The sequence below is a fragment of the Chiloscyllium punctatum genome, chromosome 9 (assembly GCF_047496795.1).
Source record: "Chiloscyllium punctatum isolate Juve2018m chromosome 9, sChiPun1.3, whole genome shotgun sequence".
Lineage (NCBI taxonomy): Eukaryota > Metazoa > Chordata > Chondrichthyes > Orectolobiformes > Hemiscylliidae > Chiloscyllium > Chiloscyllium punctatum.
In genome coordinates, this window is record NC_092747.1 from 112,142,696 (window position 1) to 112,166,966 (window position 24,271).

Here is a 24,271-nt window from a genome sequence, read left to right on the forward strand (position 1 = left end):
CATTTAGATCCCAGCTAATCTGTAACCTGTTTTCTGCCTTGGTGCAACATTCCTTATACCCTAACTCTCAATCTTAAGTGTATCTCAGTATGAATTTTATGATACCATTGTGACACAGGTTTGGCATCTGAATTGAGTGAGGCGGTATTAGCTCTTCAAGTGAAAATGCTGGAAGCATTCAGCATATCTGGGCAGACTCATGGGATTAGAATCTGTGATGTATTGGTATTGAAGGTTTTAAATAGACATAATGAATTTTTTCAATTTTAATCCCTTCTGTCATGCTTCATAGAATGTTGCAACATAATATGAGTCCTTTGATTTAAAGTATGTGTTGGCACTTTGGAAGATTTATCTTGTTAATCCCACTGCCCTGCTCTTTACCAATTACAAGCATTTTTTTCCTTTTCAGGTATTTCTCCGATTCCCTTGTGAACATTATAACTGAAACTGTTTCTGCTGCCCTTTCAGGCAACACATTGTATTGAAATATTTCTTATCTCACCTTTGATTCTTTTAAGGTGACTTCTTAAATGCATGCCTCTGGGCTACTGATCCTCTGCAAATGCCATCTTCTCCAGTCTCTCCTAATATTTCTTTAATTTGTAAATTAAAACATTGTGGAAAAATATAATCTTCAATAAGCTTACATAGTACTTAATAGATATGGAAGAAGGATCCTTAAATGTTTGCAAGAATACAGAATTTTATAGGAGATAGTTTTATACTGTTCTCTTTTATAGATAGTAACAGAGGAATAAAAGCAGGTTGTCTTGTTGTTTTTCAGCTCACCAAAGCTGAACATTAATTAATTCCTGGTTAACTAGTTACTGGAATTCATTCTATCAAAACCTTCAAATTTGTGAACACGTCTATCAAATTTCCCTTTGCCCTTTTCTGTTCTAAGGGTGACAATCCCAGTTTCTCGAGACTCTCCACATTACCGAAGACCATCTTTCCTCATATTCTACCAAATCCTCTCCAATGACTTGCTATCCTCTCTGAGGTGAAGTTTGGGTCCCAGAGTTGGACATAACCAGAGACTGAACTATGTTTTATGAATCTTCATAGGATGTCTTTGCTTGTGTACAATGTGCTTCCACTTATAAAGCCAGGATAATAATGAGTGACAGATAACTGCCAAGAATTGTTTAAATTCTAAACAAGGTGGATTGACTGTGATTAATCAGGGTGTTAGCAATGAACCAGAGATTGACCGTAACTTAATTTGTTATATTGAAACAGGGGGTGCAGTATGTGTATGTATTCTTTCTGTGTGCAGAGACCAGGCTCTGTGTATTAATAGATATAGTTTACAGGCACACCGGCGCACCACAGTGAAAGTATGACTGACAATCTTAAATTGCTGGTTAGTGTAATTCTCCATGCACTCAATTCATGAATTATGTAACAAATCTTGACCAAATGCGAAATCAGATCTAATGTTTAGCACTGTGTTATGGGTTTTGTGAGCACAGGCTGGATGGTGTGAGACTCCTTGCTTTGTTATAAAACATTAAAGAGAATATGCTGTGTAATGTAATCTGCCACTCCCTTCCCTGTCAGCATTCCACAGGGACCATTCCTTCTGGGTACCTTGGTCCATTGCACTTTCACTTCCAACTCCTTCCCACATCCCCATGGCAGCTTCCCATGTAATTGCAGAAGCTGAAACACCCTGCCCATTAACTTCTTTCTTCCTCACTATCCAAGACCTTAGATTCAGTTTCCAGGTGAAGCAGTGATTTACCTGTACATCATTCAATTCGGTCTACTATATTTGCTGCTCACAATGCACTCTCTACTTTGGGGAGATGAAACACAGATGGGGCAACCACGTTACAGAATACCTACATTCTGTCCTCAACTGACCTTGAGCACCGCTGTGTTCCCTTGTCAACATCTCTGTTTCTGATTTGCTGCAGTGCTGTAGCAGCACCTCATTTTCCACTTGCGGACCCTGCAATCTTCAGGACTCAATATTGATGTCAATTTTAGGACCTAAGCATCTTGTCCCATTGTACTTATCCCATCCCCCAAGCACCTGGCCTTGTCATCACATGGGCTGCAACCACAACCAACCCCTTGTCAGCTTCAGCTGCCAATGATCCCCATTATCAACTGTTAATTCTCTCAGGCTGGTCTTTATCCATTCCTTTGTCTGCTGAACTATTGTTCTGTCTGTCTGAGGTCCATCTCCATCTATCATTTATGCACCCAACCCCACCCAATTTTCAGCACATATACCAACATTTTCCAAGCTATCATCAGTTCTGAATTTAAATGATTAGCTTTGCTTTCTCTGCAGAGATACTGCCAGACCTGTTGAGGTTTTCCAGCAATTTCTGTTTTTGTTTCTGATTTCCATGCCAGGCAGCATGTTGACTGTGTAGTTAGCACAGCTGCCTCAGTGGCAGGCACCCATGTTTGATCACAACCTCGGGTGGGTGACTGTGCTGAGTTTGCACATTCTCCTCGTGTCTGCATGGGTTTCCTCTGGGTGATTCGGTTTCCTCCACAGTCCCAAAATATACAGGTGAGGTGAATTGGCCGTGCTAATTGCCCGTAGTGTTCAGGGATTTGCAAGCTAGATGCATTAGACAGGGGAAATGTCGAATAACAGGGTAGGGAAATGGGTCTGGGTGAAATACACTTCAAATGGTCGATGTGGACTTGTTGGGCCAAATGGCCTGTTACCATTCTGTAAGGATTTTACGATTATATGAAATAAACAATGAAATGAGATGATGGAAGGCAATGGCCTTGTGGTATTATTGCTAGGCTGTTAAACCCAGTATCCAGATAACGTTCTGGGGATCTGCATTGGGAATCCCATCGTGGCAGATGGTGGAATTTGAATTCAATAGAAGAAATCTGGAATTAAGACTCTAATGATGACCATGAAATTGTTGCCGATTACCAGAAAAAATACATCTGGTTCACTAATGTCCTTTAGGAAAGGAAATTGCTGTCCTTACTGATCTGGCCTACATGTGATTCCAGACCCATAGCAATGTGGTTGACTCTAACTACCCTCTGGACAAAATAAATGCTGGCACATTCAGTGGCAACCACATCCAAAGAAGTAAAAAAAACACAGAAATACAAAAGTGATGGATTTGTAATAGCAGAATTGGAAGCTTAGTTCTTTCTCTCTCTTTTTGCCTCTTTTTCTCAACCTACTAATAATCAAAGCATAGAAACATCCAAAAACGTTGCTGCTATTGAGGATACCAATTAACAATAGGCATCTCAGGTTAAACCTCCCAATATGGCAGCTGTAAAGACTTTTTAAACTGCATATTCTTGATCTTCCTATTTGTGCTTGACGCTCTCCCCATTTTAAACTTTACACCTTTAACTTTGTGTGTTTATGCTGTGTTAGTTTTTCTCAGAGTTAGTAAGTGATAATATTCCTCTTTTACTAAAGAAGGACTTTCAACTCGATGTTCAATTTTTGTACTAGTGAACTGTGCTTAAGTGTGATTTAGCTTTAGTATTAAAGCATTTAAATATTTTTGATTCAGCCAGCTGAAAGGGTTAAAAAGAGAGGAGCTGATTCACCCTTGCTTACCTGATTGTAACAGTCATAGATAAAATCTCATAACGTTTCTATTCTTGAATTTTCTGCAATCTACTTACGTGAGCAGTTGTACTTGTTTATTCCAAAACAACACCCATGAAACATTACTTCCTGACTTAACTGTTCTGAACTGAAAATGTGTTGCTGGAAAAGCGCAGCAGGTCAGGCAGCATCCAAGGAACTGTTCTGAATCCTTAGAAGAATAGGCTGTATTAACCATTATCTTCCTGTATTACAGTTAATAGATTCCTGTACTTGTCGTTATTACACTAATCACAATGTTATACTTCAAACACCCAAGTGTGATGATATTGCACAAGTAAATGAAATGATAGTGAAGATTTCTTGTATACAATACTTGAACACTAACAGCAGAAGGTAAAGCATGCCATTTATCATGGAAAGTCTATCATTTCACATTACAAGGAAGTTCGACTATTAACTTTTAACTTTTCAAGATATCTAACTTTACACCTTTAATTTTGTGTGTTTATGCTGTGTTAGTTTTTCTCAGAGTTAGTAAGTGATAATATTTCTCTTTTACTAAAGAAGGACTTTCAACTCGATGTTCAATTTTTTTACTAGTGAACTGTGCTTAAGTGTGATTTAGCTTCAGTATTAAAGCATTTAAATATTTTTGATTCAGCCAGCTGAAAGGGTTAAAAAGAGAGGAGCTGATTCACCCTTGCTAACCTGATTGTAACAGTCATTGATAAAATCTCATAACGTTTCTATTCTTGAATTTTCTGCAATCTACTTGCGTGAGCAGTTGTACTTGTTTATTCCAAAACAACACCCATGAAACATTACTTCCTGACTTAACTGTTCTGAACTGAAAATGTGTTGCTGGAAAAGCGCAGCAGGTCAGGCAGCATTCAAGGAACTGTTCTGAATCCTTAGAAGAATAGGTTGCATTAACCATTATCTTCCTGTATTACAGTTAATAGATTCCTGTACTTGTCGTTATTACACTAATCACAATGTTATACTTCAAACACCCAAGTGTGATGATATTGACTTGTGCATTGTTGAGCAGCATTGGTCGGTTGGTAAAGACGGAATTGCAATGGAATCATCAGTCGCAGCAGTATTGTAACTGTACCGGTCAATGAGAAACATCGGTAGTTAGAATAAAAGTTTTCTATATTTATAATAGTATAACGCTGAAGGTATCTACTCTTCCCATTCAATGCCTTTTCCTCACTATATTGTGCCCTTGGTCGTTAATCTGAAGCAAGAAAGAAAAGTTATTTTCAACTCAAAAAGTTATCTCTGTTTCTGTCTCCATAGATGTTGCCACACCTCCTGAGTGTCTCCAGCATGTTTTTATTCTAGATTTCCAGGACCTGTGGCATAATACTTTTATTTTAGTGTCATTGAATATCCTGACTCAGAATTCTGATGAGATTTTGTAATGGCCTGGGCTTTTGTCAACAGTAGCTTCCCTTGCTGTCTATTGAGATCTGGACAACTTTTCTGATTGGTGCATTTGTGCTTTGTTTGGTAATGTGCTTGTCACCTCTAAGAGATCTAATCTGATTTAATCCTTGTTGGGTTACCTGATAGAATCGCTATGACCAGGAGAATGATGCACCAACGTGGAGAGGTGATGAATAATCCTGCAGGATTTTGGGGAATGATTAAAAGTGTGACATCATCATCTTCGAACAGTGAAAATATCCTTTTACAGTGACTAAATGTAATTCTGCCTTCTGGAACTAGAAATGTTGATATATCTTGTGATTTTGCACAGATTTCAAGCTGTTCTGTCATAAAGCATAAAGACTTACAGCGGAGAAACAGACTGTTTGGCCCAGCTGTTTATGCTAGTGTTTAACTCTACATGAACCTTCTCCCAACTCATTGATAATTCCACAATATTTAGTACCATTTGCGATTCCTCAGATGTTGAAGCTATTTGGGCCCATTTGAGGTAATACCTGGACAGTATATAGACTTGGGTTGATAAATGGCAGAAACGTTTATGACACACAAGTGTCCGACAATGACCATCTCCCAACAAGAGAGAATCTAGCCATCATTTGGTATTCAGTGGCATTACTACTGCCACATCCTCAACTATCAACGTCATGCAGGTTACCATGGACCAAAAATTTAATTGGAATGGGCATACTGAATTGGATAGCTCAGTGGTTAGTACTGCTACCTCACATCACCAAGGATTCAATTCAATCCATCGATGACTGTGTGGAATTTGCACATTTTCCCTGTGTCAGTGTGGGGTTCCATTTGGTGCTCCAATTTCCTCCTACAGTCCAAGATGTACAGATTAGGTGGATTGCCCATGCCTAATTGTCCAATAGTGTCCAGGGAAGTGCAGGCTAGGTGGATTAGCTAAGGGAAAAATGCAGGGTTATGGGATAGGGTGGAGGACTGGGATCCTCTTTGGACAGTCAACGCAGACTTGATGGGCCGAATGACCTCTTCCCACTCTGTAGGGATTCTGTAATTCTACACACATACTATTGCTACAAGAGCAAGTTACATGTTGGTAATTTCATAGCACTTAACTCACGCACTGAATCCTAAGTGCTCATCCACCTTATACAAGACACTAGTCAGGAGCGCAATGGAATACTCTCCACTTACCTGGATGGGTGCAGTGAGGTAAAAACAATGACTGCAGATGCTGGAAACCAGATTCTGGATTAGTGGTGCTGGAAGAGCACAGCAGTTCAGGCAGCATCCAAGTAGCTTCGAAATCGACGTTTCGGGCAAAAGCCCTTGGATGGGTGCAGTGCTAACAACACTCAAGAAGCTTGGCAGCATCTAATACAAAGAGGCCCACCTGATTTGAAATCCCAGCTTCTTGAACATTCATTTCCTCCACCACCAATGCATAATGGCAACAATGAGTATGCCATCTATGTGATTCATCACAGCAGTTCACCAAGGTCTCTCTTGATAGAGACAGCACCTTCCAAACCCATCACCCCAATACCTAGAAGGACAGCAATTGCACAGGCACAGCAACACCCTCCAAACCATACAATTTTCTTACTTGGAATAATATCACTAACCCTTCACTGTCACTTGATCAAAATTCTGGGACTCCGTCCCTGACAGCACAGTGGGTATACCTATACCACATTGACTACATTGGTTTAAGAAGGTGCTTACTCAGTTTTTACTGAAACTTCTGCAGAAAATGGTTAAAAGTCACTTTTCTAAGGGAAATTAAAATTCTTCCACACTTTCATTTAATCATGACCATCTCCACTTTCTCGATGATGACTAGAAATGGATGGCAAATTCTTGCTTAGCCAGCAATGCTCATATCTGTTAAAGAATATATTTACAATTCTATTCCTTTCCTCCGTCATGTTTATCTGTTTTCCAGAAATGTATCTGTGAAGTGTCACAACCATTCCATGGGGCAGAAAGTTCCACATTCTCACCACTCTCTGAATAAAGGCATTTTTCTGAATTCCCTGTAACATTTGTGTGTGGGTATCTCCTTATTTATGGCACCCACCACAAGTAGAGACAGTTTCTCTATGCTGACACTATCAAACTCTGTCAATATCTTAAAGATCTCTATCAGCTTACCTTCTCTGATAGGTATAACATCTCAATTCCGGTACATCATTGCACTTCCTTGAATGCTGTTATAATCTTGCACCAGATGAAAGCCATAATTAAGCACTGTAACTCCAAGTATGTTAGAAGAGTGCACGCATCATTTCTTGTCAATGCTTCAGAATCACAGGCATTTCCTTCCGTCACTTGTTATACCTGCATACCACTCTCTATCTTTACTGTAGATAAAATCCCATCTTATGAGGGCCATACAGAAATTGTTTCTGTTTATTGTGAGTTTTCTTTAATGTTTCTCTTCAGATCTCTCACTTATTCAGCAAGAAGTAGATGCGCTGGAAGAACTGAGCCGACAGTTGTTTCTTGAAACAGTTGATCTTCATGCTACTAAGGTATTGATTAAATGGACCCTTAGTCCATCATTAGAAACAAAACAGATATGTAATTGCCCACTTAACGTTTACTAGAATTTGTTCTGATAAAAATGATTACAAGTCACTTTTCTGTGCTATATTAAAATTCCTCCACACTTTTTCACTTAATCAAAATGACTTCTATTTGTATAATGTTACGAGACTAATGGAAACGATTCAGTTAATTGTGCCTGTACCAGCTCTGTGAAAGAGCTATCCAATTAGTCCCATTTCCTTCTGCTTTTTATCCATAGCCCTGCATTTTATTCTCCTTTCAAATACATACCCAATTTACCCTTTGCACACTATAATAAAATCTACTTCTGCCTCCCTTTTGGATTAGTTCCAGTCACAGTTTTCTGTCATCTTTTCTTCGCTATCTGTTCCTGTATGAGCTTCTCTAATGCGAATTCTCCACATAAACCTGATTGCTGTAATAATGCCTTCTTGCCAATGATGGTGCTGCAGCTTCAGTTTTAGGTCTACTAAATCTAGTTGCTATTGTCCAAACAACTCTCCCTCTGCCTAGGTTTAACCATTTAGTTATAAATTTAAAATATATTATACTGCAGTCTTTCTTCAGTTGAAAGTTCTGGCTTTGTCCACTTCAGTGATTGACCAATATATTAAGGGGAGTAGTAGTACATTGTGCATGGACTGAAGAACTGCAGAATGCATGAAATAATGAATTTGCAATTCTGTAGTGCCTTTCTGAACCTCAGGGCAAGCAGAAGAGGTGTACAGCCAGTGAAGTACTTTCAGTCTTTTGAAATGGAGCTTGCAAAATAGCATCCAACAAGTTCCTACAGACAGCCTATGACAACAATCAGATGATCCATTTCTCAGCTATGTTAATTGACCGATCAATTTTAGCCAGAACACTGAAGAGAAGCCCTCAGCCCTCCTTCAAAATAGTGGTATATTTCACATTCAAGTCACCATAGTTTTACCGGACCATAAGCGAGAGATGACTGGTGGTGTTTTAACCTGAGGATCACCATACCTCAGACGAGGAGAGAGGTTGAGAAGGAGAGTCCTTATGTTAACCTCAGCCAGTGTGAGGATTGAATCTACATTGTTGGCATCACACTGCTTTGCAAACCAGCCCTCCAGCCAACTGAGCTCAACCGACGCTCCTTTCACACTCAACAGAAAAGGCAAATGGGGCACTTGATTTAATATCTCATTGAAAGACTGTACCTCTGAAAGTGCAACATACGTTCAGCACTGCACAAAGAATAACAGTTTAGATTGTTGTGTGTTAAGTCTACAGGCTTAATTTGACATTTACATTCTAATTTGGAAAGTTTATTCGTCAAACCACTAATTCAATTCCTAATAAATGAATCTTTGTTGACTAATTGATTTCAACAGCATTAAAGTGATGCTGTTGTGGTTATATACTCTCCATTGCATTATAGATCATTATGTAGTCCTTCTAAAAGAAAATCGGCCGAGCAATGTCAAGGGAGATTCGCTGGTGTTGTAAATACAGCCTGATCCTGTAATATTTTGACACAAGAAAAATATTGAAACGAGCCTTAGGAACTTGCTCATTTTGTCCCAAATTCTTTTGTTTATTGTACTTCATACTGTTACCTAGACATTTGATGTACATGCTTAGAAAAAAGACTTGTCAAAGTTAGCCTCTTTCTAGCTTCAATGTGGTGGGAAGCAACATTTTTAAGTAACTTCAACATGTTTTCCTTACTAGGTGGTGAAAATATAGGCATAATAGGAATAGGATGTTGGCATGATTGAAAAGCAATCAGGATAATCCCTCCAGGACAATGCCTGATTTGGATGATAAATTATTTCCTATATTAAATCATAGAATTCACTTCAGATGAGAGCCATTGTATTTGTGAGTGGTATGGTTGCAAGTTGTGGGAGCTGTATGGAAAGTTTTAAGCAAATTTTCATTAATTTACAGATCTATCAAGTTGCTGGAAGATGTGGGATAGAAGCTTACAGCATGGAAGGTGGCCCGTCAGCCCACATGCCTGTGCTGGGTCTTTTGAAAGACCTATTCAATTAGTCCCATTCTCCTGCTCTTCCCCACTCTACCATTTTCCATTTTCCAATATTTATCCCTTCAAAAGTCAGTATTCAATCATCTCTGCAATGCCTTGACTTCTGCTTTTGCTAAGCCCTAACCACTGTTCTAAAAAGGATTCACATGACTTCTTTCGGCACTAATTCAAACCACATTAATATTTTAAATACCTCCATGTTGCTTATTACCTTTGATCTGCTTGATCTGAGAAAATGGAATTGCACTGATGCGGTCATGCTCAACAAAAATATCATGTATGTGGATGGAAAATAAATGGATTGAGAAAATTCCCAATATTCCTGAAGTGTAATGGGATTGACATCTGCACTTCCTCACCAATTCAGAATCATCCTGGAGCTGCAGAAACATAGTGGTAAAAGCCTAATACTACGTTCATCTTTTACAGGAAAGAATTGAATACTCAAAAACATTTCAAGGAAAATATTTCAATTTCTTGGGTTACTTTTTCTCAATATACTGTGTCTGGAAAATCTTCATGGTGAGTGTAACTCTGCTAAATGTCTTGATGTCCACTGCAGTAAGGGGAAAGAGTGGAGTTTTGGAAGCAATAGCAGTGTTAGCCAGACCACAAACCCCACAAGGGCACTTGCCTCTGTTTATATATATCTTGTCCTATTTAAATGTTGCTGCCTGATGTGTGTAAACCGCACAATTTCCAGTCCACGTATTTTCAGAATTTGATACTAAGTTACTTTAAGCTTGTCTTTCACTCATGCTCTCCAGCAGTTGTTACCACACTGACTGACTTTATAGCTCCCACTCTTCACTGGAACCTTTGTGTTGCATTGAGACAAATGTAGGTGATTCAGCCCCTTTAAGTTTGTTCCACCATTCAGACAGACCTGGTCTGTGTTAGCTCTACCAGCCTACCTTGTATCTATATCACAATGCTCTTATCCGATAATAATCGATCAGTCTCACTTTTTAAAATTTCACTTGCTCCTCAGCTTTAGCTAAGAGACTTACAGATTTCCATGTGTTCCTTACGTGAAACAGTGTTTCTGGACGTAACTGTTGAATGACCTGGCTCTAATTGTAAGGTTCTGGATTTCCCGAACTAAAAAGCCTTTTCAAACTTCATTTGCACACATTTTACATCTCTTTTTCTCCTTTGCAATGTTAGTATTGCCTTTGTCATTTGCTCTGGTCACCCTCACTAAGTGTTCCACTCATCCTGTTCTTCCTCTGTTGGCACCATAAAAAGCTCAATTTCTCAGTCTCGTTCAGTTCTAAAGAAGAGTTGCATCAGACTTGAGACATCAACTAGTTTTTCTCTCCATAGATCGTGCCAGATCTGCTGAGTTTCTCTAGCACCATCTGTTATTTAGTGCAAAATTGACAGCCAGCAAAACAGTAGCTGTTCCCTCAAGCCTGCCCTTCATAGTGTGGTAGCCAGTGCTTCACAATTAGACATATCTTTTTAATCTCTCTGCTTTCTTACAGCCATTATTCTCCTTTATGAGGAGAAAAAAATAAGTCCAAATAGGAAATATAATCCTAGAGAACTCAGGCAATCAGTAGCAGTAAGGATATTGCACAGTCCATTTGTATATTAATGGATTAGCAGTTTCCCATTTATAAGATACGATCTATCCCCAAGCCAGGAATGCATCCAATTCAACTGCATTGTTTGACATGTTCATGATCTGTATTATATCCTACAAACTCTCTCTGTCATTATCATTTCAATAGCTTTGTGTTTTTGAAAGAATCAAAATATGATGTGATTTCCTTTCCTTCAAGACTCTTAGAAAACTGAAAGCCATGCTTTTTTCTTGTTCAATGTCTTGTTACTGAATACTGCTGTCCATATTTTCCCAGCCTTATATCTATGGCGAAAATGCAAATATCTGAAAGTATTAACAGGTTCTGTCTTATCATAGATTTAAGATTCGATGGTGCATTCATTCTGATTGTTTAGTTCTGGTAATAAGCATCTTTGTTGCCTGTCCTAGTTTGTGTTTACATTAAGTTGTGGTTGCTTCATTGCTGTTTTAAAGGCAACCTTTCAAAGCTAGTGCTGTAGCTAATTTGTTATTGAATTAGCGTTTAGGAATCTTAATGTTTCAGTCGGTATTTGATTTCTGGACAACATAAATTTATGTTATCCTTCAACCAAAGGGCTATGGGCATCTGGAACTACTTGTGTCCTGCAAAAAGCTGTTCAGTTTGAGTGGCAATTGAAAATGTCAAAACTGTGATCGGTGTATGTTTGTTGCTTATGGTTATTAATGACTGCAAAACTCAGGCAGATTGATGCAAGTTGTAGATCAGCCATTCTCTAGTTGAATGGTAGAATAGATTTGAGTGGCTATGTTTATTTAAAGCTGAGATGGATAGATTCTTGTTTAGTAGGGAAATTGAAGGTTTGCGGGAAAATGGAGGAAAGTGGATGTGAGGAATGTTGGATACAATTGAATAGCTGAGTGGGCTTGAGGGGCTGAATAGCCTCCTCTCATTCTTATTTGTCATGGCCTTATTATGATCTTAAAACTTTAATCTGACATTATGATTTATTATTGCTCAATACAACTGAGTTACTTTGAAGGACTCAGTGAGTTACAAAAACAGAAATTGCTGAAACCCAGCAGGTGTGACATCTGTGGAGAGAAAGCAGAGTTATTGTTTGGAGCCCAGTGATCCTACTTCAGAACTGATTATAGCTTGGAAAAGATTGATATATATGCTGAAAATGGAGTGAGGGGGGAGGGGAGAGGAGTAAACAGTAGGTGGAGAGAGAGGGAGCAGCACTTGGACAGACAAAGATAATGAGTAATGGTCAACATGGAAGAATGCGTTGCTAATGTTTGGAACCATTATTAGCTGACAATGGGTTACTTGTGGCAGCAGTTCCTGTGGTGACAAGGCCTGATGTGTGAGGGTTGGGGTGAGGACATGGGAGAAGGTGCTCAGGCCCTAAAATATTGAATTTGATATTGAGTCCTGAAGGCTGTAGGATTCCCAAGCAGAAAACAAGATACTGTTCTTCCAGCTTGCGCTGAATTTCATTAGAGTGCTGCAGCATTCCCAAGACAAAGATGTCAGCCAAGGAACACTGTGGTGTGTTGAAGTGGCAGGCAACCAGAAACTTGGGGCCATTTTTGTGGACAGAACGTAACTTCTGTATAGCCCAATCTGCATTTCGTCTCCCCAGTGTAGAAGAGACCATATTGTGAGCAGCAAATAGGCTAGATTGAGTGAAGAGTGTGGCGCTAGAAAACCCACAGAGAAGCAGGAAAATCAATGTTTTTCCTGCTTCTCTGATGCTGCCTCATCTGCTGTGCTTTTCTAGCACCACATTTGACCCTGACAACTCCAGCATCTGCAGTACTCACTTTCGCCTAGATTGAGTAAAATCCAGGTAATTCACTGCTTCAACTGAAGGTTTGCCTGGGACCTTGGATAGTGAGGAGGGAGGAAGTCAATGGGCAGATGTTACGTGTTCTTAATGCCCAAATTACATCTGATGCTACAAAGTTTATACTCATTTGTCTTCGAATCACATTCTGCTTTTGTATATTTGACATTTTATGTGCTATTTTAAGTGATTTAATAGTTTCATTTAAACTTTTAAACTATTTAAACACTAGAGTGGACAGGATGCCAAGTGGGCTGTCAGGTACACCTCGACGGTCTAAACAGTGGACTTATGTGAGGAGCTGGGGCTAGTAGATGTCTGGAGGTGCCTCCATCCAAATGGTAGAGACATTACCTTTTACTCCAATCCGCACAAGTGCCACACAAGAATTGATATGTTCTTTGTTCCGTCAGTTTGTTTGGATTTGGTGTTAGCCTGCAGGATTGGGTGCATAACTATTTTGGACCATGCGGCAGTATATTTAGATGTTACGACCAAAGGTAGTGGACTAGGCACGCGGTACTGGCACATGGATCCATTTCTGTTGAAGGCTGACAACTTTGTACAGTATATCACAAGGGAGTTCAAGGTTTTTTGGTACATCAGTTGGGGTACGGTCAGTAATCCATCAGTGCTCTGGGAGACCACTAAACCGTTCTTAATGGGTATGATTATTTCATAGTCTGCAGCAAGAAGGAGACCGAGAGGAGAGTAGCAGCGTGTGCTTGAGGCCCGGCTGAAGGCAGTCGAGTTGGCATATTATACCAGACCATCTGTGGTCAAATTGCAACGGGTCACGGCTGTCTGAGCTGCTCTGGACTGAGCGCTCACACAAGTGGCGAAGAGAGGAGTCTCCTTTGCAAAGCAAAGGCTGTTTGAATATGGGGATAAGCCAGATACCTGGCTAGGAAGAAAAGTACCCCACAGTCCAAATATGTCAGCAGCGAAGGATTCCGGGTTTGGTGGTCTTCCTGGATGCAGAAAAAGCTTTTGATCGGGTGGCATGGTCGCATCTCTTTGCTGTTCTAGATCGTTTTGGTCTGGGAGGGGCCTTTGACAGGTGGGTGGCACTATTATATAAAGACCTCCAGTTGGCAGTTATTACGAATCAAGCAATTCTGGTGTGGGGAGGGGCAGCCAACAGGAACGTCCTCTGTCACTGCTACTGTTTACCTTGGTACTTAAATTACTGGCAAAGGCTATCCGAAAAGACTCTGAGTTAATGGCACCGAAGGTGGGAGTTGGGGAACACAAAATCACTCTCTAAGAGGACTATGTCCTTCTGTTTTTAACTAACCCCGAAATGTCCATACCCCGGCTAATACAAAAAATTAAATTATCCGGCAGCTTTTCGGGATACAGGATAAATTTTACAAAATCGAAAGTCATGCCCATGGGGGAGTTGGTGAAGGTACTGAAGCTGGAGGATGGAATGGTGTTTCCTTTTAGATGGTCACAGAAAGGTTTTCTCTACCTTAGAACTTTTATTACCCCTCACTTCTGGCAACTGTACGGAGCTAACTTTGTGCAGCTGTTTAAGAGGATAAAGCAGGAGTTGCAGCAATGGGAGGGACTACCCACATCATGGCTAGGTCGTGTAGCCTTGATTAAAATGAAAGTTCTTCCTCGGTTGTTATACCCTATGAGAATGCTCCCGTTGTTATTACCCAACGGGAGGTTTGTGGGATGGTTTGTGGGATGTTTTGGATCATTTATTTGGTGCCGTAGGTGCCCCTTAATTAAATTTACCAAGTTGCAACTTCCGCAGGATATGGTTGGGGGTGGACCTCCCAGATCTGAAGACTTACCAAAGAGGTACCCTGTTGCCATATGTAGGTGAATGGGTGCACAATGACTCTAAGTCGATATGGCTCGGTGTAGAGGCCTCACAGGCGAGATGTCCCCTCATAAACTTACTGTTTGTGGATAAGATGAGATCGGTAGAGCACTGTGAAAATCCAATTACCATAAATACAATAAAAGCATGGAGGATTAAACGGCAGGGTGAGGGCAATTTGCTTAAGACTTCGGTGTTCACCCCATTAGTGCGAGTCCCAGGATTTAGACTGGGGTCAATGGACTCCAGCTTCAGAGCATGGGGAGTAAAGGAATTTTTTGTCTGGGAGATTTATTTGAGGGAGAGGTCTTGATGTCTTTTAGCCAGTTAGGTCAGAAATACAGAATCCCTAATAGGGACCTTTTCCGATATTTCCAGGTTAGGGATTGCATACAGAAGGAGACCATGCTCTTGACCCAGCCCTACAAGTCAGACATAGAGCGAAGAGTGCTCTGATGTGGGGGTGCTCTCTCAGTTAGCACCATATATCATTTGCAGAGTGGGAATGCCTTGGGGATATGGAGAGACTCAATGAGATTTGGAATCAGGAATTAAGGGAAGAAATCTCATCAGAAGTGTGGGAGGATATATGGGGGAATGTAAAGAAAATTTCAATATGCAATAAGGCACAAGCTATGCAATTGAAGAGCCTCCACAGAGCCCATTTTAGCAAAGTTCGAGATCTTCCCCGAAATGTCCCAAATCTATTGGCATCCTTACACATTGCTTTTTTGGTCCTGTTACAAGATCTGCGGATACTGAGGGGTCATAGTGAATGAGCTGGAGAGACCCTAGGAATGGAAGTTAGGGAAGACCAAATCTTCCCTCTTTGGTGAGTACAGGGAAGAGGTTATTCAACATTCTTACGCACTGTGTGAGGAAGAACATCCTAATGAATTGACTATCAGAAAAGCCTCCAGGGTGTCACAGACTTGTGATGGAGCAAATCCCTCAAGATTACCTGACAAGTATGGTACACCATGGAGCGGAGCAATTTTATAAAACATGGTGGCCCTTTCTAAATTGCATAAACATGGACCTATTGATGGTACTGTTTAAGGCCTTTATGTAGCAACAAGGGCCGTATATGGTGGTCCGGAGACCCCAGGGAGGGAGGCCTCGTAAATACGGGAATAATCACTGTGCGACAAGTGGAATAATGTAATATAGTACAATGTAGTGTAATTTAATTTTCGTGGATTGTAATTTAATTGAATGTTATTTCATTTAATTTGAGTTTGTGCTAATTTGATTTAAGTTATGTAAATATGAGACAACTGTATCTTGAAGAATAGTAGGCAGTTTATTGTCAATGTTACTGTCATATAATAGTATGATAGTATTTCTACTTTTCTGTACTTTTGTACTTCTATAACCTTTTGGGTTTTTTTGTAAAAGAGTGAAAACTTTTTTTCAATAAATATATACATAACAATCTATTTAAACACAGACAACTCTGTTGTAACTGAAATTTATGCAATTGTAATTAAGCCTGATCTTATTGGATGTTTCATTTTCTTTTCTGCTTCACTTAACTTTCAGGCTACTATAAATATTGTCTTCGATCGAGTTGGTAAAACAGACCCGGTCACTCGTGGTATAGAGATCACAGTGAACTATTTAGGCATTCAGTTTGATGTAAGTATTGCCCAATGTGGCACCTGATTTTTGGATCTTGAAATTATCCATGTAAGAGTGGTCATCTTGTGATGATAACAAGTAACGCACGTTAAGCCCCCTGCTGTCTGATTCTTAAACTGAAGAGTTATTACCTAAAACTGTCTAGCTTGTAGCTGCCACTTTTCATCAACTTCTTCAGAATAGAGTTCAGAACATAACTAGAATTCAGCAGTGAGGGAAAAGCCATTCAGTCATCGAAGTTCGGCACTCCAATGCATGACATACAAAGCTTTTTTGTGTAAGGGTTTCACTGCTGGCATATCATAGAGGTCACATCCAAAGATTTAATCACGTTGTAATGCGTTTACACATATCTTAAGTAACTCATGCTGACAGATGTTGAGATTCTGAAGAATCTTACAGTATAGGAAGGAACTATTCAGTCCATCTTGCCTGTTCCAGGTCTTTGACGGAGCTATCCTGTTAGTACTACTCCCTTGCCCTTTCCCATAATCTTCTGTGTTTTAGTTTTCAGTTATCTACTTCCATTTTGAAAGTTAGTAATGGATTTGCTTCAATCACCCTTGTAAGCAGTGCATTTCACATCACAATGCACTGTGTTAAATTTCTCACCTTCCCTCTGGCTCTTGCCAGAGATGCACCCACCAGTGAGGCAACAACCCAATGAAATTCTCCAGGCACAGCACAACCTGAGCTGCCAAAAGGAGAATTAGTCATTGCTGTAAGTCTTAACATTTTATAAAAGAAGTCAACTATTTCACTTCCTTATCTCTTGCATTTTTTTTAACAGAACTATGTTCAGTTTTGAGGTAGATAGTTGTGTAATATTTTCAGTTCCTTTTGCACTTAACCTCTTCCCATTATTAGTTACATGTTGCAGTTTCGGGAAGGTTCTTCATTTGACACTAACGCATTTGAAATATTCTGCTTGACAAGAAAACAAAGGCAATTTTAAAATGTATCAGCTGTGTATTATTTAGCAAATTAATCACAAACATACGACTTAGGAGTATAAGTAGACCATTCAGCCCTACAAAAATGTTCTAATATTTAATAAGATCATGGCTGATCTGATTGTAACCTTAAATCCACATTCCTGCATAAGAATTGTTTACAGCAGATTGTCAATTCGCCTTGAATGTTGAGTGTGGGTGACCAATCGATTGTGAATACCTCTATACCCTTTTAATAGCTTGTGTTGCTCTTCTCCTCCTTATAACTGAATCAGGAGTTAGAAATCAAGGTAATTTGGGTTCCTCAATATCGAACCTTCTCATTTGGACTTTTCAGTCATGTAACCTAATTGCACTTTGATCAATCCTGTTAACACATTTTATATATTGTTCAAAATGTTTATTTTTTTACACTAATATTTGTCCTTGTGTCCCCTAATTGTCAGTGATTAATGCATTTGCCTTTGAGTCAGAGCACTGTATATTTTAAGTCCTATTCCAAGACTTGGAGATGGAAGTCAAAGATGCTGTGCTGAGGGAGTGCTGCACTGTTGGAGGTGCCACTTTTTGGATGGGATATTAAACTGAGACATCATCTGCCCTGTCATGTAGATATAAAATATCTTTTGGCTACAATTTTGGGGGAGAGGAGAGATGTTTTTTCCTGGTGTCCTGACCAATATTTATCCCTAAATTAGAATCACAAAATAGGTGGTCCAGTCATTGCCACATTGCTGTTTGTGAGAATTTTCTGTGTGCAAATTAGCTGCCGTCTATCCAGCATTATAATGATAATTAAAGTTCAAAAATCACTTTATGGACAGTAATGCGCTTCAGGCTGTCGTGGTTTTATGGAAGACATTTTTCTCACTGATGTAAGGTTGTATTAGCTTTGGTATTTTGTCTAATTACTAATGATTCCTGATTTCTGAACAGAAAGGGGACACATTTTGTTTTTAGGTAGGAACATTCATGTTGGTTTCCTTTGAATGCAGGTGAAGTTTTGGTCTCAACATATCTCCTTTATACTTGTGGGAATTATTATCGTCACCTCTATAAGGGGCTTGTTGATAACACTCACCAAGGTATGTAGAAAAACTAAGTTAAGCTTTTACTCTGTGTTTTGTGCAGCTTAAAATGTAACTGCATTTGCTATAGGATTTCTATTATTCATCTATTAATTCCTTTGCTTCTAGAGCACAGTTCACACTGTTATTGTCATGGTTATCTGTGATAGCTGCTTGTCAGGTTTGAAATGCAATGCCACTAACAATATATTCATCATATCCTTAACTTACAGTCCTCCCAGCTCTGAACTTATATCTCAAAGTTATGGTAGCACTCTTCACCATAGTACCAGGGGCTAGACTTTGGGACCTGATCCCTTCCCCTATCCATTGGCTCTGGCCAGATCCCTTTTCTGGTCATCCCTAAATCCATTTTATACTATGGATTTCATTACCAACCAACTCGTTTGAACAGGGGAGGAGAAAAGGAGTAGCAGAACAAGAACAAAAGCCTGCTTTGCCATTTGATACAATTATGGCTGACCTGATTGAAAATCTACCCAACTCAGCTTTGAATATCTTCAATGGTCCACTTCCACTGCTCTCAACGTGAAGAGGAGGACAGGAAGAAGTTCAGAGAGTCATGAGCAACTTGACTGTAACTTCAAGTAGAAGCAGGAGGGACCACAGAAAAGTTAGTACGCAGAAAGAGACTATTCAGCCCATCGTGCAAATCAAGTGGAAGATGACTTGATGCCCATTCTAGTTACACTTTCCAGCATTTGATCCATAGCCTTGCAGGTTACAGCACTTCAGGTGCAGGTCCAAGGACCTTCTTAATGAGGGTTCCTGCCCCACAATCAGCCCAGATAGTGAATTCCAGACACTGATCACTCACTGGAGAGAGGCAACAATATGATACAGAATCAGAACAGCACAGAGACAGAAACCCAACAAAGAGTAGAACAAAAGAGGAGAAAGAAGCAGAAGAAATCTGTGTGGGGAGATACTGTCTCTTACACAAACGCTGTCTCATGCACTCACATATATCTATGTAAGGAAATGTGCTATCACTTACGTGCAGTTAAAGACTGTCTCTGCTACACAAACACGCACTCATATCTGTACACTCATGATCTCAATCAGTCAGTGTCTAAGTCACATAATTTCAGATGCACATGTCCATCTACATGCTTATGCTTATTAACACACACAAACACATGCATGGTCTCATAAAACTGTGGTTAACCATAGGTTAGTTCATTGTTAATAGAACTGAAATTAATGTGGATGTCGTTAAGGCCATTGTTACTCTTCCCTAGTTAGTCTTGAGAAATGGTGATGGATCTTTTGAACAACCCATCATGATAATTCTGAACAGCTCTATTAAATCTCACTTAAGTTTCTCAGTTCTAAGGAGAACGATAAAAATAGCAGATGTTGGAAATATGCAGGGAAGGCAGCATCTGTGGAGAGAGATACTGGATTAGTGGTGCTGGAAGAGCACAGCAGTTCAGGCAGCATCCAACGAGCAGGAAAATTGACGTTTTGGGCAAAAGCCCTTCATCAGGAATAGATTTTCCTGCTCCTCGGATGCTGCCTGAACTGCTGTGCTTTTCCAGCACCACTCTAGTCTAGAATCTGGTTTCCAGCGTCTGCAGTCCTTGTTTTTACCCTCACAACATCTTGTCATTATTTGAACATTCATAGCAAACACCTTCCAGTCATTAATGTCATTTTTGCAATGTCAAGCAGAGTGTCATAAAGGTGAATGATTGTAATTCTGAGAATTTCTCCAACAACACTGCAATGAGACAGTCTTCAACCTAGTGTAAGATATTAGGAGATATTGAGTTGTTGGGTATCTTCGCTAACTCACTCATCGGCTCACTATTTTCATTAATACTGGGTTCCTGTTCATTCAGGTCCACACCCCCCTACGACCCACACTCCCATTCTGGCACTTTCCCCTGCCACCGCAGGAACTGTAAATCCTGTGCCCACACCTCCTCCCTCACCTCTATCCAAGGCCCTAAAGGAGTCTTCCACATTCATCAAAGTTTTACCTGCACGTCCACTAATATCATTTATTGTATCCGTTGCTCCCGATGTGGTCTCCTCTACATTGGGGAGACTGGGCGCCTCCTAACAGAGCGCTTTAGGGAACATCTCCGGGACACCCGCACCAATCAACCACACCGCCCCGTGGCCCAACATTTCAACTCCCCCTCCCACTCTGCCGAGGACATGGAGGTCCTGGGCCTCCTTCACCGCTGCTCCCTCACCACCAGACGCCTGGAGGAAGAATGCCTCATCTTCCGCCTTGGAACACTTCAACCCCAGGGCATCAATGTGGACTTCAACAGTTTCCTCATTTCCCCTTCCCCCACCTCACCCTAGTTCTAAACATCCAGCTCAGTAACTGTCCCCATGACTTGTCCGGACTTGTCCTACCTGCATATCTCCTTTTCCACCTATCCACTCCACCCTCTCCTCCGTGACCTATCACCTTCATCCCCTCCCCCACTCACCTATTGTACTTTATGCTACTTTCTCCCCACCCCCACCCTCCTCTAGCTTATCTCTCCATGCTTCAGGCTCACTGCCTTTATTCCTGATGAAGGGCTTTTGCCCGAAACGTTGATTTCGCTGCTCGTTGGATGCTGCCTGAACTGCTGTGCTCTTCCAGCACCACTAATCCAGTATTTGCTTTCCAGCATCTGCAGTCATTGTTTTTACCTCTGTGGAGAGAGTGACAGTTTACATTTCAGGCCTATGAACTTTCATCAGAACTGAATAGAAAAATAAATTGAAGGGTTTAAGACAGAGACATCTAGGCAGGAAGAATAAAGGAGAAGGTCATTCATATGGTGGAAACTAGGGAAGATTGAATAACAAAAGATTTCATGATGCAACAACCAAAAGGCATGGTCATTGTTACAATATAGAGAAAACAGGAGAAAAATCACTGTTTTTCTCGTTTCTCCATCCTCTCATATTCTCATTTTTGGTGCTATTGTGGTGAGCTGCCTTTCTGTATCTTTGATCTGGTTTAATTTAATATTTGTTTGTTTCTCTCCTAGTTTTTTTACGCAATCTCCAGCAATAAATCATCTAATGTTATAGTACTCGTCCTCGCACAGATTATGGTAAGAACTTAAAGTAATAGTAGGCGAATGGGCATACACAGCCCAAGCTATGCAGACAAAGATTTTTTCCATCTGCTGTTTGTAAGAATCATGTGTGAAATGAGTTTGGGCAGTCATCACCTAGTTCCTAGAACAGAATTGCTCTCAATTCAGTGTAAAATTAAGAATGTTTAGTACATTTAAATATCAGGCAAATCTTGTGTTGACCCAAAGAATAGAAATTGTTGTGGCTAACCTGAGATTAGCCACATGGTATGCTCTGGTGACACTCCCACTTTAAGTGTGTCATATGACTTGAATAAATTGATGTTCTATTTTAATGTTCAGTTACAGAAATCAAACTATGTTAGCAAATTATGTGTTTGCTTTCTGAAAACTGCTCCCTTTGTAAATTCATTTATCTTATAATAGATGAGTTGCCTGCTTAAACTTAGCAAACTGTAATTAACTCCACTTCCTAATGGAGGCAATACCAAATGCAGAATAATAAGTTAAGGCAGTTTCCATTGTAAATGTTCAATAGAGTAATTTGCAATGAAGTGGAAAGATAAAGGTAGACAATGATTTTAAAGTGGGAATTGATTTACATCTGAGCAAATATCCCGTGGCTTTGAACTTTGGTTTTGACTCCAATTTCACACAATACCACAGAGAATGAAAAGTAGCATTAGAATGTTAACATGGGTGAACTAACATTTATTCTGATGTGCCGAAAACTTGCAGTTTCACTTGCTTGTTCTGTTTCTTCCACAGGGGATGTATTTTGTGTCATCGGTATTGCTGATGAGAATGAGCATGCCCCTGGAATATCGCACCATTGTAACTGAGGTCCTAGGGGAGCTGCAGTTTAATTTCTACCATCGCTGGTTTGATGTCATCTTCCTGGTCAGTGCACTGTCTAGTATCGTCTTCCTGTACTTGGCACACAAACAAGCCCCAGAAAAGCACATGAGCTTTTAGTCAAGCCACTGCCAATCTGAGCACTCACCTACTGTGTTCACATTGTCTTTATAAACCACTGGACCATAACATCATCCACAACTTGGACATTGAAAAGTCTTGAGGAAAGAAAACCTACTGAGAAGCTCACATGCAGATGTATAAAGCCTGGCTGGTTGCTGGTTTGATGGAAAGAATATGAAAAATTTAACTTACAGAAAGCTTCATTTGGATAAATATCAAAACAAAATCATTAGTAAAGTTTACAGTTAATTTTGAACTGAAGGAATGTAAATCAGTTCTTGAAGGCTTCCAGTTGATTTTAGAACAATTTTTCAAAGACTGTAAATAAGAACTTTGAAGGCATAAAATTTTCTTGCTTTGTAAAGAGCAAAAGCTAATGGAATAACACCTTACTGCCCTAGTCAGTAAGGCTGCAACTTAAGAATGTCCATTTGCAAACGATGACCCTTATTTCCCATCAGCTGATAACCTCAAAGCCTTAGGAAATTGTATGGAAGTTTAGTTGATTTCCACTTTATAAAAATTCAGAAAGATTTTTTCCTGGGAATAAAAAAAAAGAATTTTAATGAGACGACCCCTGATCTTGCAATGTTACATAGTGGTTAGAGTGGTGATCTGAGCAACATTGTCACTTCTGTAAAGTAGCCTGTCAGGCATCTGATACATAGTGTATTTCATCCAGGATATGCCTCACCTTCTTGCAGTGAATGAAGTCCTTTGTAATTTATGACATTCAGATGGTTTTCACAGAAGCATTATAAGCACCTACATTGTATGTCACCTGAATCTACCTCATGCATGTCTGAATTCTTTGCAAGATCAAAAAGCGTCCTTTTTTGCTGCCTGATATCCCTGATTTCTTTATTATTCTGATTTGAGTGTTCTTTTGTGATGACACTTCTGTATTTTCTTAACGATCTTAAAGGGTCCAATAAAGTAAGTATTCTTTATGCAAAACGTGTGGAAATCAAATATTAATATCCTTAATAGACTTTAGTTTAATTTTCTTTACTCTTCCCATGTTTGTTACTGTGCCTATGTGATGAGCTTGAATAGTTTCCATGCACGTTATGTTAACTGCCAATCTCCTAGATTTTGTTTCAACTCTCTGCCTTGTGCCTTACTTCGTACCTAAGTCTGTTTGTAAATTTGACATCATTAGAATTCTGTTGCCTGTGTCCTAATTCATTGACCTGCATTAACTCTAAGGTAAACAATAGCTCACTTTTAAAATTCTCATCTTTGATTTTAATTCCCTACATGGCTTGACATCCCCCCCGCCCCTCCCTGGTTCAATTCCCACCCCTGTGTGGAGTTTGCTCATTCTCCTCATGTCTGTATGTCTGTGTGGGTTTCCTCACATTTCAAAAGATGTGCAGGTTAGGTGGATTGGCCATAGCATTAGGTGCATTAGTCAGGAGGAAACGTAGGGAAATGAGTTTGGGTGGGTTACCCTTCATAGGGTTGGTGTGGACTTGTTGGGTCGAAGGGCCTGTTTCCACATTATAGGGAATCTAATCTAAACTCTAGTTTCTTCCAACCCCACAACCCTTTGAGATTTCTGTATTTCACTAATTCTGGTCTATACTCTTTTTAATTACTCGATATTGGTTACCTTGACCATTGACTGTGATTTGTTTTCCCTTAAATCTCACCATCTCTTTCTCTACTCCTCTAAGGTGCTCTAAAACCCCACCTGTTTCATCAGGTTTTAGTTAATGTAGAGTTTTCA

At 39.9% G+C, this 24,271-nt stretch overlaps 1 protein-coding gene across 2 annotated transcripts in view; it reads left to right on the forward strand.

Annotated features, from left to right (window-relative positions):
• The window catches only part of LOC140481602 (Golgi pH regulator), a 46,963-nt gene extending 23,467 nt beyond the window's left edge, over positions 1 to 23,496 (forward strand). For both annotated transcript variants that reach the window (XM_072578070.1, XM_072578071.1), the window contains exons 8-14: positions 5,150 to 5,259; positions 7,445 to 7,533; positions 10,017 to 10,109; positions 16,369 to 16,464; positions 18,416 to 18,505; positions 21,511 to 21,576; positions 22,330 to 23,496. In XM_072578070.1, the coding sequence (XP_072434171.1) occupies positions 5,150 to 5,259; positions 7,445 to 7,533; positions 10,017 to 10,109; positions 16,369 to 16,464; positions 18,416 to 18,505; positions 21,511 to 21,576; positions 22,330 to 22,536 (751 nt within the window). In that variant the 3' untranslated portion in view covers positions 22,537 to 23,496. The remainder of the gene's footprint in view (positions 1 to 5,149; positions 5,260 to 7,444; positions 7,534 to 10,016; positions 10,110 to 16,368; positions 16,465 to 18,415; positions 18,506 to 21,510; positions 21,577 to 22,329) is intronic.
• The last annotated feature ends 775 nt before the right edge of the window (positions 23,497 to 24,271 follow it).